This window comes from Crotalus tigris, unplaced genomic scaffold (assembly GCF_016545835.1).
Source record: "Crotalus tigris isolate CLP2741 ecotype Arizona unplaced genomic scaffold, ASM1654583v1 scf7180000017698.756297, whole genome shotgun sequence".
NCBI classification, from domain to species: Eukaryota; Metazoa; Chordata; class Lepidosauria; order Squamata; family Viperidae; genus Crotalus; species Crotalus tigris.
Window position 1 is genome coordinate 65851 of NW_024096575.1, and position 18950 is coordinate 84800.

Below are 18950 nucleotides of genomic sequence, written 5' to 3' on the forward strand. Positions count from 1 at the left end.
CTAGGTACCCAGCCCTGAGAATATGCCTCTAAAAAGAAATAAACTGAGAGAGGCAGACAGGTACATCATCTGAATTCTCTAGCCTTCGTTATTCAAAGCTGAAGTCGTGGCAGCGCTGGATTACCCTGAATTAGAAGATCGATAGCAAGATCTTTCATTCAATGAGAAACGGAGCCAAAAGCAGCATGAAACTTCATAGATGAAGTTATCCATGTAAGAGACTCTTCGTCACACAGTAGTAAGAAATCCCTTTATTCACATGGTCACCCAAGATGATGTAAATATCCGAAGGGGATGAAAAACGTGGGAAGGGCCGGTGGTTATTACGTTGAGGCTGGTTTCTCCGGCGTTTCGCCATTGGACCTGTGGCCCCTCCGCGCCCACGCTTTGCTTCTGGCCGGCGGCGTTCGCGTAAACTTTTTAAGGCTCTCCCCGCCTTTCCCTTTTTTTCTTTTCGTTGTGGCTTTTGCAAAGGCTGGTTGAGCCACTCCGTGCACGGATGGCTCTCAGAGAAGGGGGGATAGGACTGGTTGACATAGTAACTCCGCTCTTTTTTCCCCCCTCCCTCGGTGGCCATCCGGAGGCTCGGCGCGGAGGCGACGGCGCCGAAGCTGCCTGCCTGCACTAAGGGGCTGAGGTGGGAGGGCTGGAAGCGACCCCCGGCGAGGGAGAGACCCGTCAGGGCTCGCCCTTTGGTTTTCCCCAGGCAGAAGCGACCTTCTCCAGCCCTCTTTTAAAATGGGGACGCTGCGCCACAGGTAGCCAGAGAACAGAAGGCGAGCGCTTCGAGCCATTTTTTTTAAAATATTGCTTTTGAAGAACGCCGACCGAGCGCGCGCGAGTGCGTGTGTGTGTCTCTGTGGACACGGCGCGCGCGCCTGTTTTTTTTTTTTTTTTTGCGGGAGAGGGGTTCCCCAAGGGTGCCCCTTTTGGGGGGAGGCGAGGCTGGGAGCCTCCTGAAGAAGAGGGGATTTTTTTCGGGGCACCCCCCCCAGAGGAAACGCCATGAGTCACAACCAGCTCTACGCGCCGCGGGGGAACAACTCGCCGGTCGGCGGAGCCCCCAGGAACGACAGCCAGGACTATTTGCTGATGGATTCCGAAGCGTGTGAAGAGAACTGCCTGGCGCCTTACGCTTACTACCCCATGTGAGTGGGTTTCCCGCTAAAAGAGGCTCGCGGGGCAGATGGTGGGGCGTCGGGTGAGCCGGGTAGCTTGAGGGGGACGGTTCAGGTTCCAGGCTGGGTTGGCGCCACGTGCTTAACCTGGCTACTAAATTACCCCTGACTACTACATTACGTATTTTGCCCACGACTCCTGAAACCTCTTGCGTTCACACAGCACACTAAGCCCTTTCCGCCGCCTCCCACCAACACTGCCAACCAAGAACTAAACAAGCCTGTTGCGCGAATGCAGCGGTTAGAGGCCAAGCTGGTTGTGGGAACGCAGTCACGATCTCATTATGCGTGTTGGCAAGCCTATCCCACACCGGTAAAACGTCACGGGAAAGGAAGTGCCAGAGTTTAAGCGAGGCACACTTTCTGGAAAGGGGGGGGGGGTGGTTCATCGAAATGGGGGATGAGGTGGGGGAATCGCTGCGTGGGATACAGTATAGAACTGGATTTGCCTTTCTTTGCTCCTCAAAGTGGGTCTGGGCATCTGACAACTGTATAGTGGGCAGAAGTGGCCGGTGAAGCTCTTTTCCGAGAGGCACCTGTTGCATTTCCACCTCTTTAAAAAGTGGCTTTGTCAGCAGCTGGAGAAATTGCAGAAAACCTAGAGGCGAGAAGCGTTTGCTGCAAAGAAACATAGGGAATGCGAAAGCACATGTTTATGATTGCTAACTGAATGCATGGCAAAAACATATGAGTGATAGAAAGTAGTTGTATCTTATTCTCAGATAAGACATATCAAGTTGTGTGTGTGTGTGTGTGTTTGTGAATGTTCAAGCCTTTTAAAGAGACTTGAGGGGCCCTGGTGGGAAGCAGAATGCTCACTGGACACCCCTCCAATTTTCTTCTCCCTCCATTCCATCTTTGCATTTTTTTCTCCTGTTATTGTTTGTCCATTAAAGTCAATGATGCAGGAAATAGGAGCATATGGGAAAACCTGAGACATACTGAAATAACTCTTGAGAGTTTGGAATGATTAGTTTTACTGCTTATCGAGGCATAAAAGGCTGAAGCAAATTATGGATGGTCCTTTGGTGATAATCCCTCAGCAATAGGCCATATGTAATGAGGCGGAGATGTGGCCCTCCTTTCCATAAAAATGTTTATTTGTGATAAGAATTGGTGGTGAAGGTGGTCTTTGTTAGGTTGTGAGGCAGGACTCTGCACAGCTCTCTATGGATGTGGAGAGAGTGGAGTCATTGTAGAATAAAAAATGCCAACCTTTTGCGTTCATGGCACTAACAACACAGAATGTATATCTCTCCATGGCAAGGATGAAATGAGAGTTGGACTTGGGGTAGAAGTAGAAGACCAGCTTGAATTGCTGATTTATTTGCTAGAATTGCTGATATAACATTTTTCCTCCTATGGCCCACTGTGCTTATTCTCAGATAAGACATATCAACTAAATGCCACTGCAAATAAGAACATGAAATCCAGGCTCCAAAAGTACTGCAGTAAAGGACCAAATGATTTTGAAAGTAAATAAAGGCGCTGATTTATCCGCTTTTATTGCTATATTGATGGCAAAGCCATCCCACAATGCTGGAATTTTTTTCATTATTATACTAATGTTAGGGTGAAGTGGTTCATGTACCCATTTCTGCTCCAGTTGGCATACAGTACTTTTGGAGCCTGGATTTCATGTTCTTATCTGCGGTTTGGGTGAATCTGTTGCAAGATGCTTCATCTGTGATAAGCAGTATTTGTTTATGTATTAGTTGAACAACAAGATGTGAAGTAGAGAATTTCTGTGCCTTAACTGTAGATCAGGGACATATTAGAGGCGAATGACCTGTTGGACAAAACCAGTGTTTATATCCTTGCTGACAAAACTGCAGCAGGTTGTTGAAAGAGAATGAGTACAATGTACAAAACAAACACAAAAGAAAAGATAGTATTTGACAGGGAATGACAGCCAGGGAAGCTGCAAGTTTTGAAATATATAATGTACCAAATCTCTGAACTTTTGCATTCTGAAAACAATGCCATGATATTATATGTGCAGTAGTTTACTTCTTAATGCACATAGTTAAAATAGAAAGGAAGAGATGAAAATCTGTCTGTCTGTCTGTCTGTCTGTCTGTCTGTCTGTCTGTCTGTCTATCTATCTATCTATCTATCTATCTATCTATCTATCTATTAAATTTAAACACCATCCATCATCACCCTGTCCAATCTGGAAGATTTGGAGCAAGACCTGTGCTGAAGGATATGGCACAGGAGTTTCTTTCTGCTAGCTTAATGCTGAAAAACCATTCTAATTATGCTACTAGAAGCATGCCTACTTTCTGACTGAAGACATCATGTGACAGAAAATTTGGATCAACACTGTTCTGATTCAAACTGATTCAAATATCCTTTCCCCATCTTACAATGTCTTTCATCCAATATATCATCACAACATTTGCTGATCAGGATACAGAGATTCCCTTTTTTAGGTCAATGCTAATGGCACTATTCACTTACTCTTCCATTACTCTATTTAGAGGTCCTCATTTAGTGACCACAGAACCAGCAACTCAGTTGTTAAGCAAAGCAATCACTAAGTGAAACCACAACTCTGCTTATGATCTTATTTCAGCTTTCCTTTCCTTTACAGACTTGCAAAGAATGTAAATACAAGGATTGGTTGTAAAGTTATTTTTTCATCAAATGGTGGCTAAACAAGGCAGCCACTAAACAAGGACTGCACGTTCTTGCTATATTTCTATTTCCCAAATTATCCAAAATAAGGAAAGGAAAATGGACATGTGGAAGTGGAAGAGAGGATACTTCTTGATACACAAGAATTCTCATTGAGCTCAGTTCTGAAAAAAAAAATCTAATGGGGCAAAATGAACTTGAGTGAACAATTGGATGCAAAGTGTGTTTAATTCTAAGGGGTTGGCATCTGCCCAACCTTGTCTAAGCTCAGAAGCTAAACAGGTTTGGTTCTGGTTGTTACTACAGAGAATATAAGGACTGCAAACTACAGTGAGGACTTTAAAAAAAAAACCCTCAGAAAGTAATGATAAACTACTTCTATATTACTGCCAAGAACATTGTAAGGGCATATTTATGAAATCACTACAAGTCAGGTTTGACTTGAAGTAGGCTACTTTTTCAGAATGGGAAGTGAACATATTTCTGTATCAAAATGATTGTGTAGAGATATTGAAATTCAGAGGTTTTGACAAGTTTGATACCTCTTTGATATATTCCTTTCCTTTGTGGAAGTAACTATCTTGCGTACCATTATAAAGATGGCAGATGTTATAACAAAGTGATCATCCTTAATATATATACTACTGTACTAAACCTCTTGTTGTCATGTCCCTTAATTGGGTGAGATGGTGCAGCATGGCAATAATTTTTTGAATCAAGGTACCTCAAATGGGCTTCCTTATAGAATGTGTTTAAAATCTGGGACATGACTCCTGACAGAACGAAATTTGAGGAAGTTGTGGCTGCTTCAGTGTTACTGGCCACTGCTGCACTGCGCTTATGGTTACATGATCTTTATTTACAATATAATAATAATAATAATAATAATAATAATAATAATAATAATAATAATAATAATAATAATAATAATACCACCAAATGAAGAACAGAATAGAGGCATAGGAAGACAAAGCACTACATGGCCAATACATTAAAAAAAAATAGCTGGGAAAGCAGATAATAACAAGACCTGGCAATGGCTAAGAGCTGGAAAATTGAAGAAAGAGACCGAGGGACTAATTCTGGCTGCACAAGACCAAGCCTTAAGGACAAATGCATATAAAGTCAAAATTGAGAAGACAGCAAGAGACAGTAAGTGCCGCCTATGCAAAGAAGCTGAAGAAACAGTGGACCACTTGGTAAGCTGTTGCAAGAAGATTGCACAGACTGATTACAAGCAGCGGCATGACAAAGTAGCAACAATGGTGCATTGGAAGATCTGCAAAAAATATCATTTGCCTGTAAGCAAAAACTGGTGGGATCATAAAATAGAGAAAGTCATAGAAAATGATAAAATTAAACTGCTCTGGGACTTCAGAATTCAAACAGACAAGCACCTGCAACATAACACCCCAGACTTAACAATTGTCGATAAGAAAGACAAAAAAGTCTGGATAGTGGATGTGGCAGTGCCTGGAGACAGCAGAATAGATGAGAAAGAACGAGAAGATAACAAAATACAAAGACCTATAAATAGAAATAGAAAGACTGTGGCAAAAGCAAGCAAGGGTAGTACCAATAGTAATAGGCTCCTTGGGTGCAATCCCAAAACAACTGGAGCACCAGTTGAACACCATTGGCATTGACAAATTCGCTATTAGTCAATTGCAAAAAGCGGCCTTACTAGGAACTGCTTCCATCCTGCAACGATATCTGTAATACCATCAAACATCCACATCTGCCTATCCCAGGTCCTGAGTAAGGACTCGATAGGTAGACAAAATGCCAAATCCAGTCTGAACATCTGGCTGACTGTGCAATGATCAATAATAATAATAATAATAATAATAATAATAATAATAATAATAATGATGATGATGATGATGATGATGATGATGATGATGATGATGTTGGAAGGGACCTTGGAAGCATCAAGTCCAACCACCCCTGCTCAGGCAGGAAACCCTATACCATTTCGGACAAATGGCTGTCCAGTCTCTTCTTAAAAACTTCCAGTGTTGGAGCATTCACTGCTTCTGGAGGCAGGTTGTTCCACTGGTTAATTGGTTGTCAGGAAGTTTCTCCTTAGTTCTAGGTTGCTTCTCTCCTTGATTAGTTTCCACCCGTTGCTTCTTGTCCTGCCTTCAGGCGCTTTGGAGAATAGCTTGACTCCCTCTTCTTTGTGGCAGCCCCTGAGATATTGGATATATATCCTTCTTTCATTAAACTAGACATACCCAATTCCAGCAACCGTTCCTTATATGTTTTAGCCTCCAGTCCCCTAATCATCTTTGTTGCTCTTCTCTGTACTCTTTCTAGAGTCTCAACATCTTTTTTACATCGTGGTGACCAAAACTGGATGCAGTATTCCAAGTGTGGCCTTACTAAGGCATTGTAAAGTGGTATTAACACTTCACGAGATCTTGATTCTATCCCTCTGTAATGCAGCCTAGCACTGTGTTGGCTTTTTTGGCAGCTGCAGCACACTGCTGGCTCATATTTAAGTGATTGTCCACTAGGACTCCGAGATCCCTCTCACAGTTACTACTATTGAGCAAGGTACCCCCTATACTATACCTGTGTATTTGGTTTTTCTTGCCTAAATGTAGAACCTTACTTTTTCACCATTGAATTTCATTTTGTTAGATAGCGTCCAGTGTTCAAGTCTGCCCAGATCCTCCTGTGTCCTACGCCTGTTTTCTGGAGTGTTGGCTATTCCTGCCAGCTTGGTGTCGTCTGCAAATTGTGTGACAATTTCCCAGTCAATCTCAAAATCCCTCACTCCCTCCCCCACTCAGCAGCAGCCATTTACCTGCCCTCTGGAAAGGAAAGAGAATGGAGATTTCTGATGCTTCCTGCCAGATTCCCACAAGGAAACTTAATGCTGTTGCTGCCATTTTTTTTTTTTTTTGCCTGCCCTTCGACATTCTATTTTTCTGTTTAGGTAAAGAAATATATCTGAAACTATGAGCCAATGGGGCACGGGTTGTCTAGTGCATCTTTAAAATTGCTGAAAACCCAGGTTTGGTCAGAAGTATTATAACTTATAAATCTGTTTATAATAATAGTTCACAATGAGGAACAACCAGTCAAAAGAAGAAAAAAAGTTAACGTAAACATTCAACAAAAATGTAGACTGGGAAAGTAGGAGGAAAATCTTGAGAATATATTTCTGGGAAGGGATAACAAATATGCATGGGAGGTAGCACCTTTGTTGCTTGACTCCTAATTATAGTTTGTGGGATGAGAAAGATGACATTTGTAGCATTAGTGAATCCATATTTTGTTATATTAATCACATATCTGGCTTACTTCATATATTCAGTGTAAAAATACTTGTGTGCATATTTGGAAATTAAAAAAAACATCTAATTAAGCCCAATTGTAATGAATTAACACGTCTTTCTTCAATGCTTTAATCAGAAATATAGGAAAGGAAGAAATCCATTCAGAAACAGGTTAAGATCTGTTTGCTATTGTTAAGTAAAGGACAGATTGTTTGTGTTAAGTCCTTCGCAAAATGGCAATGACACGAGAAGCAGTTGTAGTTCTCAGGAACTCTTTATTTCTGTTCAGCATACTGGTTACGAGACGCCGACAACGCCCAAATCTCCCTGCCTCTTTTATAGGCGATTCCCGGGCCAAACTGCAACATTTGGCGCGCTTGCACCCGCGCATGTGCGCGAGTGCTGATGACAGCCAGTCTGGTCCCGGGCAGCTTGCACCTGCCCAGGACCGTTGCAATGCCCCGAGCCTGCTTCCACAGGCTCAGGACATAACACCCCTTCCCCCCCGGCTAAGACTATGATCATACAATAATAATATACAACCCAATACGAGTGTGGTACCCATACAACTTTGTACCAATTGTCCCCTTTGCTTCTATTGTTCCCTAGTGTTCTATTTTCCTATGTGTACAGGAATACTCTCTGTTAACTCTGTTTTGCCAGTAGGGTTACAAAATCTTCTAAATACTTAGGAGATCTTCTAGCTCTCTGTGACCTCCTGACTTCTGGGTACCTTCCAAGTACCCCTTGACTGAGGGGTGATGTATGCTTGTCCCCCTTGCTAAACCCTGGTGATTCCCAAGGACTGTGCTCCAATGCCTGGCCTGCTTGCCCACCGGGCTTGTCAGGCCAGGGCTTCTTTCTCTGGTTGACCTGGTTGTCCTGCCTAGCTGCAGGCACTCTGGCCCTCTTAAGTGACTGTCACTGTTGGGCAATTCTGTAGAACCTCCCAGGTCTGTCCTAGACCTGTCAAGAGGTTGTCTTTCCCCGTGTTCACGTTCTGTCCCCGGGCTTGTTGGGGTTTCAGTGCTGTCCCAAAACTCAGTTGTCCCCTGAGTGATGTCAGAGGTGTTGTAGTCGGGATTTGGTTCCTCGACCACCTCCCTGTGTGCTTGCCCCCTTCTAGGGACAGGGGTAGTGTCAGGCCAACTAGACGGAATGTGTGCCAGCTCTCTTGCAGGGTGTGGGTTGTTTGGACGCTCCCGGATATCCTCCCTGAATGGAATACTGAGTAATGCGGGTGAGTAGTGATTATGCCCCCGGGGTGACTCCCTGGCTGGAGTAGGCACTGGTGCCTGAGTTCTAGTTGGGCTCCATGGATTCCTGTTTGGAGCACTCGCGGAATCTCGGAATGAGCTGTCTGTAGATCCCTTGTTAATGATAGGCGGCAGCCCGCACTCTTCCCTTTGCCCAAAGGGGTCCCCGTTCCCCCCTGGAAAAGATCCAGGAGTCTCAGTAAGAAGGTCCCATCTAGTGCGGAGCTGGTTGATGTGTCGTCGCAGGACACGACCGTCGTCCAGGGACACCTCATAGGACAAAGGATCTGTGACCCTGGATACAGTGGCAGGGACCCATGAATGACCAGGCCCGTAGTTACGAGTCCAAACCGGGGCACCCACAAGCAGTTGTCTAGGTGCCCTGGGGTGTGTGATTGTGGAAGGTAGTCTGTCTGGGTGCAACCGGTCAAGCTTGGTAGTCAGTTTGCGCCCCCAACGAAGTTCAGCTGGACTCTTCCTGGTAGAAGTGGAAGGTGTAGTGCGATAAGAAAGGAGGAAGTCAGCCAACCTGTGATGCCAGTCTCCATAGGTAATTTTCTTCAAGGCGTCCTTGGTGATGCGAATCAGGTGGCATGACGAATCATGTTGGCCTGTAAGAAAGCTTGGAATTCTGAAGAAGTGAATTGAGGGCCATTGTCAGATACGAGGACATCAGGAAGCCCGTGTGCAGCAAAAATCCCCCTCAGTACTTGAATAGTCTTTGCAGTGGTGGTGGAAAAGACAGGTACAACCTCAAGCCATTTTGAATGGCTATCAATTAGGACCAAGAAGAATTGACCCTGAAAGGGCCCAGCGTAGTCAATGTGCACCCTAGACCATGGAGACTGTGTTTCCTCCCATCTATGTACAGGAGCTTGGGGCATTTCAGGGCGCGAGCGTTGACAAAGGTGGCATGCATGCACCTTAGCTTCAATGTCTCTGTCTAACCCAGGCCACCACAAAGCGCCTTCATACGAACAATGCCAGGATGACCCTCGTGGAGGGAACCTAAGACCCTAGTCCTCATTGAGGCAGGAATGACAACTCTGCTCCCCCAAAGCAGACAACCCTGGAAAGTGGACAATTCATTCCTTTGGGACCAGAAACTCTGAAACTCAGTGCCTGGACAGCTCTCTGGCCATCCAGATAAAACCCAAGAAAGGACACGCGAAAGTGTGAGATCTGTGGCTGATTCAGCAGCCACATCCCTTGCATCTAAAGGGGACTCAGGCAAGGCCTGAATGGAGAGGATATTGATTGTTGGTGCAGGGTCAGCTTCTACTACTGGCAGGGGTAATCTACTGAGGCCGTCAGCATGGCCCATTTCTTTCCCAGGTTTGTGAAGTAAGGAAAAATCATAGGCAGACAGAAAGATAGACCATCTCAGCATCCTGGGGGAGATGATTTGGGGAGTTTGTTTATGTGTAGTAAACAGCCCCAACAAAGGCTTATGGTCAGTGAAGACCGTGAAATGCCTGCCATATAGGAAATCATGGAATTTTTTGATTCCAGCAACAACAGCTAAAGCCTCCCTGTCAATTTGAGCATAATTTCGCTCTGCAGAAGACAAGATTCTGGAGTAATGTGCAACAGGAACCTGAGTTCCATCTGGTCTGAGGTGGCTCAGTACGGCTCCCACCCCATAAGGAGAAGCATCACAAGCGATGCACACAGGAAGGGATTCATTGAAATGTGTAAGCACACTGTTAGAAGTGAGTAAGGCCTTAACCTCATTGAAACTTGCTTCATGTTTTTGTGACCACTGCCACACTGCCTGTTTGTCCAAGAGCCTATGAAGAGGCTCGGCTACACTAGCCTTGTTTGGAAGGAAGGAGTTGTAGAAGTTCAGAAGGCCCAGAAAGGCCTGTAGTTCGGCCTTGGACTTTGGCCTAGGAGCATGCAAAATAGCTTTCAATTTGGATTCAGCAGGGTGAATCCCGGTAGCATCAATTTTGAATCCCAGAAAATCTGTAGAAGGCACCCCAATTTTACATTTGTCCTTCTTAAGTTTGAGGCCCGTTTGCCTGAACCTTAGCAGGACAGCCCTTAATCTCTCAGCTAAGTTGTGTGTAGAGTCTCCAGCAATTAAGACATCATCAAAATAGGGGCAAACCCCTGGTATACCCCGTAGTGTGTCTTCCATTATGCTTTGGAAAATTCCAGGAGCGACATTTACTCCAAATTGTAACCTCTTTACCTTGAATGCCCCCCTGTGGGTCACAATGGTTTGAGCTACAGCAGCAGCATCATCAACAGGCAGCTGTTGATACGCCTGAGCTAGGTCAAGCTTTGCAAAAATGCACCCCCCCTTGAGGGAGGCCAGAATATGACTGACCATGGGGACAGGATAGGCATGTTGCTGTAATGCCTTATTCAGAGTGCATTTGTAATCTGCACAGATGCGAATGTCCCCATTTGCCTTAAGAGGCGTGACAATGGGGGTCTCCCAAGGACTGGAGTCGACAGGTTCTAGAACTCCTTGCTGAATCAATTTGTCCAATTCTGTGTCAATTTTACCTTTCAAAGCAAAAGGGACCCTTCTTGCTTTAATTCTAATAGGGGTGACAGTGGGGTCTAACTTCAGTGACACAGGGGGTCCTTTGTACGTGCCCAGCTGGGGGCTGAAAACATCTGCAAATTCTTTGCAGACTTCTTGTAGGTCTATTGTTTGCAAGCTATTGAGCCCTGTGACATGTATTCCCAAGGCCTCAAACCAATCGAGTCCTATGAGACTCGTTCGTTCACCCCCTACTACTATTACATCTAGTGGACCTTCAAAATCCTTATACTGAACGTTAAGGGTGGCCTCCCCCTTAACACACACTCTGGAGTTTTGAAAGTCTGTTAACATAATGTCGGAAGGCCTCAGCTTGGCCTGAAATCCGCTGCCAGAACAAATCTTCCTAAATGTGTGCATGGAAATGATTGAAAGTGCAGACCCCGTATCCAGTTCCATAGCCAATGGAACCCCTTGTAGCTTCACTTTAAGTGACAGCTTTTTCTTGATGGGCTTGTGTGTGCCTGTCCTATAAATGCTTCTTCGCGAAGCACAGAAACCCACCCTGTTTTGGCTGGGGACCCTGGTACCTTTCAGGCGCAATTCTTCCCGAGGTTGTACCTTCTGACGGCCCAGACACACAGCTGCAATGTGTCCCTGTTTTCCGCATGCCCTGCAGATAGCGGAGCGGAATCTACAGTCGGTCCTCTTGTGGCGACCTCCACAACCGAGGCACTTGGGGAGAGCTGAAGAGCTTTCTTTCTGTTTCCCTTCTTTTGTGGGGTAGAGACGGTCTACTTCATCGTCAGGATCCTCCTCTGGGTTCCTTTGGACTCCTTCCTGGTGCACGGACACAGCTTCTGGAGTGCTTCTGATTGGCCTCATGTTCTTGATGGCGCCATTGCTGCCTCTTCTGCAGTAACCTCTCTCAAGGCATCTTGGAATGATAAGTCTTCTTTAGCAAAAAGTCTCTGCTGCAATTCTCTATGCCTCAGTCCGCATACAAATCTGTCTCTCAGCCGTTCTTCTAGATCCTTGAACTCGCAGTGTTTAGCGGCTTTTCTCAGTGCAGCAATGTATTCTTTGGCTGATTCTCCGGGTCGCTGATCCCTCTGTTCGAAGGTGTGGCGCCAAGCGATGACGGACAACTTGGGCTGGAAGTGTTCCTTTAGTAGTTTTTTGAGATCTGTGTAGTTAACAGATTCTAGAGGTACAGGTGCTGCTATGTTTTCAGCGATTTCGAATGCGTCTTGACCGCAAATGCACAGCAGGGTGGCGGCTTTTAAACTATCTTCTCTTACTTGATTGACTTTAAGATAGTTTTCCACCCTAGCTACGTAGGACTCCCATCTTTCCGGATGCGAGACGTCGAATTCTGAAAGTCTTCCAACTTTTGCCATTTTTGTAGAAAAGGAAGGGTCTATCAGCCAGCCTACCCCCGATGCTTGCTAGATTGGCAGGTAGCTGCCGAGTCAACGCCGTTCCTACTGCTCAGGACTCTAGGGTAAGCTTACACCTGTCTTCAGTCGATGTAAGGCAATCCTACCTTCGTCGCCAGTGTTAAGTCCTTCGCGAAATGGCAATGACACGAGAAGCAGTTGTAGTTCTCAGGAACTCTTTATTTCTGTTCAGCATACTGGTTACGAGACGCCGACAACGCCCAAATCTCCCTGTCTCTTTTATAGGCGATTCCCGGGCCAAACTGCAACATTTGGCGCGCTCGCACCCGCGCATGCGCGCGAGTGCTGGCGACAGCCAGTCTGGTCCCGGGCAGCTTGCACCTGCCCAGGACCGTTGCAATGTCCCGAGCCTGCTTCCACAGGCTCAGGACATAACAGTTTGTAAAACTTGAATCTGGGAATTTTAGGATTAAAAGGGATTAATGGTACCCCCAGCCTAGTGAAAAACGAATTAAAGCATTCCTGAGAGACAAGTGTCTAGTTATTCATTACTTATAAAGGAGAATATTCTCCTTTATATTGAATATTATACTAATAGGGCAAGTCATTAGAATATAAAGCTGACAGCAAACCGCACTCCTTACTATCACTGATGATGTTACTTACTGCAGTTTGGGTAACGAAACGTCTGCAAAAAAACAAGCAAGCTAAGAGAGCACCAAGGACCCCTTATTCATTACTTGATGACCCATCATTACTAAGGTCATTGGTTCTACTATGGGACAACTCTTGTTATTAAGTTTGTTTTGGGCTGAAATTTGTCTTCTTGTCTTATACTCTAGAATCATAGAGAACAGGTCTGAACCTTCTGAGTGACAGATTATAGTATATTTAAATAATAATATCATATTCCCTGTCTCTTTTTCTCAAGGTAAATATATCCAACTCTATCAAAATCTGTTCATACTTTTAGTCTCCTATTTATCCTCTGTGCCCTTCCCCAAATCCAGTTTATCTGATTCCTTTTTAGAGTATAGTGCCCCAGATTGGATATAATTCTTTGAGAGGAGTCTGACCAAGATAGAATACAGGGCAATAGTTATTCCCTGGGAATTGTAAACTATGCAGCCCCAAAATGCATTTGTCTTTTTTTATAGCCACATCAAATGTTGAACCAAACTGAGATTACAGTCATATTTCTGTAAGAGTTAAATCTGCAATATATGGATATGTATAAGAGTAAGGGTAAATGTATGTAATGAAATTGTAATGATTTCATCTTGGCTGTTCTTAGTACAATCTCCAACTCAAGTGTAAAGATTTAAAAAAATAAAGTGCAGATGGTTTTAATTGTCTTACCATCGTAAAATAAAATATAGTTTTGGCATTTTCACTGTAATAAACTTTGATTCTGTGTCTAACTTCCACTGTCTGCAGTATAAGGTGCAAAATGTTGACACTTAGTTTACGATGTAGGTCACCATCATCTCAGTACTTTTCATGTAAAAACAGAAATCTTGGCATAATATCTCACTTTCCTCTCTATTTCACTGCTGAACTAGGTCTCTTCTGGGTTCTGAAGTATACCTCAATAAATATATTCTCTTCTACTGGAACAGTACATTTAGAATTAAGCTTTTACCAGTTCTGTTTGGGACTATCTTGATTGGAATTTCTAGCTTGAATAATTTTTGAACTGGGTAACCCAGAAAAATAATTCTTAAAAAATATGAATTTTAGGAATAAAAATCAATCAAAAACATTTTAGGATTTAGAGAAATTTCATGAAAGGATATACAACTTTTTTTAAGCCGAGAGATGCCTTTGGTTGTGCTTAAGAAGTTGTAGAACTAGCATCAAGAAAAGTGACATCAAATAAAAAACTAATATTTAAATGTATTAAATTGATCAAATAAATTAATATCATAGTCCCTCATGTAGTTATTGATTGTTCCCTCCAATCATATAAAAAACTAAATTTGGTTGCAGTTTGGAAGTTCACATGTGGCTCTAAGATTTGATAGTACACACTTTTGAAATCTATGGATTTTCAATAAAACCAGATAAATATCATGGCTTCCAGTTTATCTTAATTTAATCACAACATCTTGCATACAATAACCTTCCCTAGGGAACAAGAAATAATTATATCAGAAAGCATGTCAAGAATCTAGAATATTCAGAGATGGCTGTAGGAGACATGTTTTCTATCTCACTAATAGTCTAACTTTGTATTTTAACTTCTTAATGTGAGTCATTTTGAAATTCACCTCCTCTGATTTATACAAGTTGAGCTTGCCAGAATATATTAATATAACCTGGCACAATTTTGGAGTGCTGGTATGAGGAGGCAGCAGATTAAGATAATAAAATTTAATGTTATAAGAATAGGTACTCAGAGTAACAGCATTGGAAGAGGCCACTGAATTCAAACTCCTGCTTAGTAGAATATTTCAGATCAAATCATCACATAGACATAGGTATGTCTGGTCTCCATCTGAACACATCCTCAGGATAACACAGCCCTTCTCACCCTTCAAAGAAATAATGAACAGTTGTTTAATTCTGTTAAATATTATGCAAATGTTGAAATGCTACATGCAAGACTCTCGCTTTGGGACCATTTGAAGAATAATTACCAATGGGTTTAGGAACATTGAAGAAATGATAATTTTACTGGTTCAGTTCATTTGAAAGTTTATTAGATGGACTTTGCAAAAGATGGAAATAAATAAGAGAAGTTGGAATCAGATAGGAGACAGGATAATGTCACTATGGTTGAGTACCAGCTTTCTCAATTTGGGCTCATTCTTAGTGCATTGGATTGCAATCCAACAACACGTCAGCTGTTAGCTGGAAGCAGGGCTTTTTTTGTCATAGAATGCCCAGAATGGAGTTCCGACACCTTTTTTGGATGAAATCTTATAGGGTAGGCAAGGCGGGTTGTATGACGTGTGTGAGTTCCGGCACCTTTTTTTTTTTTTTTAAGAAGAAAAGCACTGGCTGGAAGTGATGAGAATTGTAACAACTATCATAGTACACTGGGAGAAGGAATGGAAAAGGCTTTTTTGAAATTGTTTTCTGCTTTTGGAATAGTCTATGTAGAACACTTACTTGGTGATTGGAAAGCTTTGCAAACCCTAGGAAATCTTTTCTATTTTTGCAAGTGTTTATATCTCTTATCTCAAGCGCTCTTCAAAAAAGTTCTTTGTGGATTTAGTCTATATTTTATTTTGTTTGTGTGCGGATAAATAGATGATAGATTAATATATAGATAGATAAAATTTAATAAAGACTATTAATTGAGTCTTACAGATTTGTTTGTTTTGCAATAATATGGATGTTTTTTGCCATTGGCTTCCTCTGTTGTTTTTTTTTTTCAATTTCCCAGTATAATTTGTAATCCTGGGATTCTTCATACCAGAACTAAAAGGGTCCAACTCTTTCCTGCATGTGGCAAAGTTCTGCCACACTTCATTTCAAATCTTGTTCATATTTTCTCAAAAGCTCATTGGATATACTTGCCTAGAAAAATCAATGAACGGATTGTATAACAGTTATATAGCAGGCACTTTGGCTACTTAGTATTTAGTGCATCATACTAAGTTACCTAAACATGGTTTGATACTAATTTGTTGGTGGGCTTCATATGACATAATAAACCCAAAGTCCAAACAAAAGCATGGTTGTGTCAAATTAACCTTTTTTTTTTTTTACTTTTCTATCTTTTCTCTGGTAACATAATAAAGCAATTGTGAAAGTCAATCAGAGTGAAAAAGACAGTAATAAACATGTAAAAATCACTGCTGCTCCACTGCTAATTATCATCATCATCATTATTATCATCATCGTGATAATGACAAGACATTTTTAGATGTGAATTCAGGTTCCTTGGACCAAAGCCAACATTCTAGTCCTAAATCACACAGATAAACCATCCTGGACTATAAAAATAAGCAAATATGATAACATGTCTTTTTGGTCATGTGCTTCAAAACCACTGATTTCTGTCTGATCGTGATGAAAAAATGCAGAGAAAACATTTTGCTTGACTAATGTAACACACCCGATACATTTTTGAAGACCTTCCAGAAGCTTCAAGCGGTCCAAGAATATAATGACATGGGCAGTTATGAGTGCACCTGCAGGGGTGGAGTGCTCTGAGTTTATCTCTGTTGCAGCATCTGCCTTCTGGAATGAGGTTCCCTCTGAGATCTGGGAGACCTCGGTGTTGGAATGGGACAACTTGCCATAGCCAACTTGCCATGGCCAACTCACTATGGGCAACTCACCAAGGGCCAACTCACTACAGGACAATTCAACAATTCAATTTATTTTATTATTTTATTATATAATTATTTTTGTCATTCACATTTCACTTTGTCCCTTCTTCCTAAATGAATCTATTCCACCATTTCTTCAATTCTTGTCCCGCTGCTAGTTGTCACGAAGTGAGTTGTCTGTAGTAAATTGGTTGCAGCAAGTTGGCCGTGGCGAGTTAGCTGTCTAACTTGGCTCTTTGTCCACATATCTGATTAGGATATGTGTAATCTCCAAGAAGTAAGTATATTTTGTTGCTGCTTTTTTTCTTTTTCTTTTTGCTGTTTTTTTGTTCCTTATTTTTTACCATTGCATTTATATTGGGCAGTATACCAAATTAAATAAATAAAAAATAAGCATATGGATGCTGTCATCAAATCCATAGTAAAACCTGAATATAAATGTATTGAATAAAAATAAATAATAGATGAAAGTGCAAATCTTTTGCACCTGGATCTCCACTGAGTGAGTCATTGCCTACTTGTTTGGTTGATTTCAGTGATCTGTTGTGAGAATTTCTGGTTCAGAATCTAATTCAGGAAGTCCAAAGTAAAAATCTGGGTTATTTTTAATATAAAGAAGTAAGCAAGGCATTAGGATACTACAAAGGTCTATACTGGAAATTTAGAAGAAGATGATAATGTTAAGAGCAAAAGTGTGAAAAGAGCGGGGAAGGCTGAAATGGAGGAGGAGATACAATTAGTGCAGGTGAAATTCTGAAATGGAGAAAATCTAAAAAAGTGAGACAAAGTGGGATGGAAAGAAAATAGATATGCTGGAGGTGAAAAAAGAATCTTACATAGAATCAGAGCAATGTACTAAATCAATAAACCTAAGAAGGAGGAGGAGGAAGAGGAGGAGGAATGATTGTAGCATTGAGCCAGCTGGTTTGAACAAAATATTCCAATACTCTGTAGATCTGGCAAGTAGGAAGGTGAGAAAACAGAATGTAAGAGTATAGGTAAGATACCACACATTAACTCTAATATATGAAGCAATATGGAGGTAGTCCTCAACTTACAATCACAGTCGGGACCAGAATTTTGGTTGTAAATTATTGCGGTCATAAATTAAGGCACTATGTGACTGCACCCATTTTTATGACAGTTGTAAAATGAGTCACCATGGTTGTTAAGCAAATCCACTCTCTTCAATGAGCTTTTTTTTTTTTTGCTGGAAACAGTCTGAAATGGGTAGCTAGAATGAACAGAAGAAATGCCTTGAAGGACAGGAGGAAAAATGGCTACCAAGGCAGTGGTTAGATAAAAGGGCCCTGTGCCCAGACCAAAAAAGTAGCTTGAGAAAGGATCCAATCCAGGGCGATCACTAGGACCAGAGGTTTAGCCTTCTGAGCTTTTGGACTTATGCTGGAACCCATCCTCAGGGAACTTCTCTCTAGCAGCATGAGTCTGAAAACTCTGGTCCCTGTGATCAACCCAGATTGGATCCTGCAACATTATCCTGAGATATGTATATTTGCTTTCATCAGTAGCTTGAGAAAGCTTTTCAGACAAGCCCCTTCTTAGGTCACACACAGATAGAGGGAGGGAGGGAGGAAGGGAGGGAAAACATATTTAGACTTGCAAGATTGATGTCAGCCCTCCTAAGTAGACCAGACTAAAAAACTAATGCAATGTAGATCAAAATTACTTGTACTGTTACAGTTTTAGTGACAAATCTTGCAAGTCTGAATGTGTTTCTCCCTCCCCCCAGGATAATTCCTCTTTTCCTATTTTGTGAACTTTGGTTGGCCAATTTGGAGAGAAATGTTGAATTAGATAAGCTTTTGGTTTGATCCAGCATGGCAGTTTTTATATTGTTTCCTGAAACAGCAGATTAGAATGTCAGAAACACAGAAAACGTCACATTCTTTTGGGAGCAGCCTACTTCAGAACATGACAAGTCAAAGGTTCTGGATATTTACTATAATAGATAAATATATGGAGTGATCCTGCTTACCTTTTAAATAAATATTTACAATTTCTTTTATTTCAATAGAAGAATGTAAGTACCATATGCAGTTCCATTTCATCATCTGAACTTGATATAAATTAATATGTGCAACTTAAAATGGAATCTATTATATATTCATCGATCATCTATCACATCCCTTTGCAATTTTCCAATGAAAACATAAGTTTTCTTATTCTTTTTGGGAGAAATATCATGATTGGTGCTTCCCATACCATGGCTTCTCATTTTGGCTTTAAGTAATGTGTATTAAAGATAGTGTAAGATTTAATTTAAATATCTTAGCTTCCAGTTTTCATAATAGCACTAGTGGGATTTAAAAAATACGTTGGAATTCAAAATGATGGAAACTCTTTATAAAAAAGAATGCAAAGATGTGAATTATTTAGCATTTATTTCAT

At 41.9% G+C, this 18950-nt stretch overlaps 1 protein-coding gene across 3 annotated transcripts in view; it reads left to right on the forward strand.

Moving 5' to 3' along the window:
• Positions 1 to 203: 203 nt before the first annotated feature.
• Positions 204 to 18950, forward strand: part of TRPC6 (transient receptor potential cation channel subfamily C member 6) — a 74718-nt gene continuing 55971 nt past the window's right edge. For 2 of the 3 annotated variants that reach the window (XM_039338373.1, XM_039338374.1), the window contains exon 1: positions 204 to 1148. In XM_039338373.1, the coding sequence (XP_039194307.1) occupies positions 1006 to 1148 (143 nt within the window). In that variant the 5' untranslated portion in view covers positions 204 to 1005. Of the gene's footprint in view, positions 1202 to 18950 lie in introns of all 3 variants that reach the window. The other variant, XM_039338376.1, reaches the window with a different exon arrangement.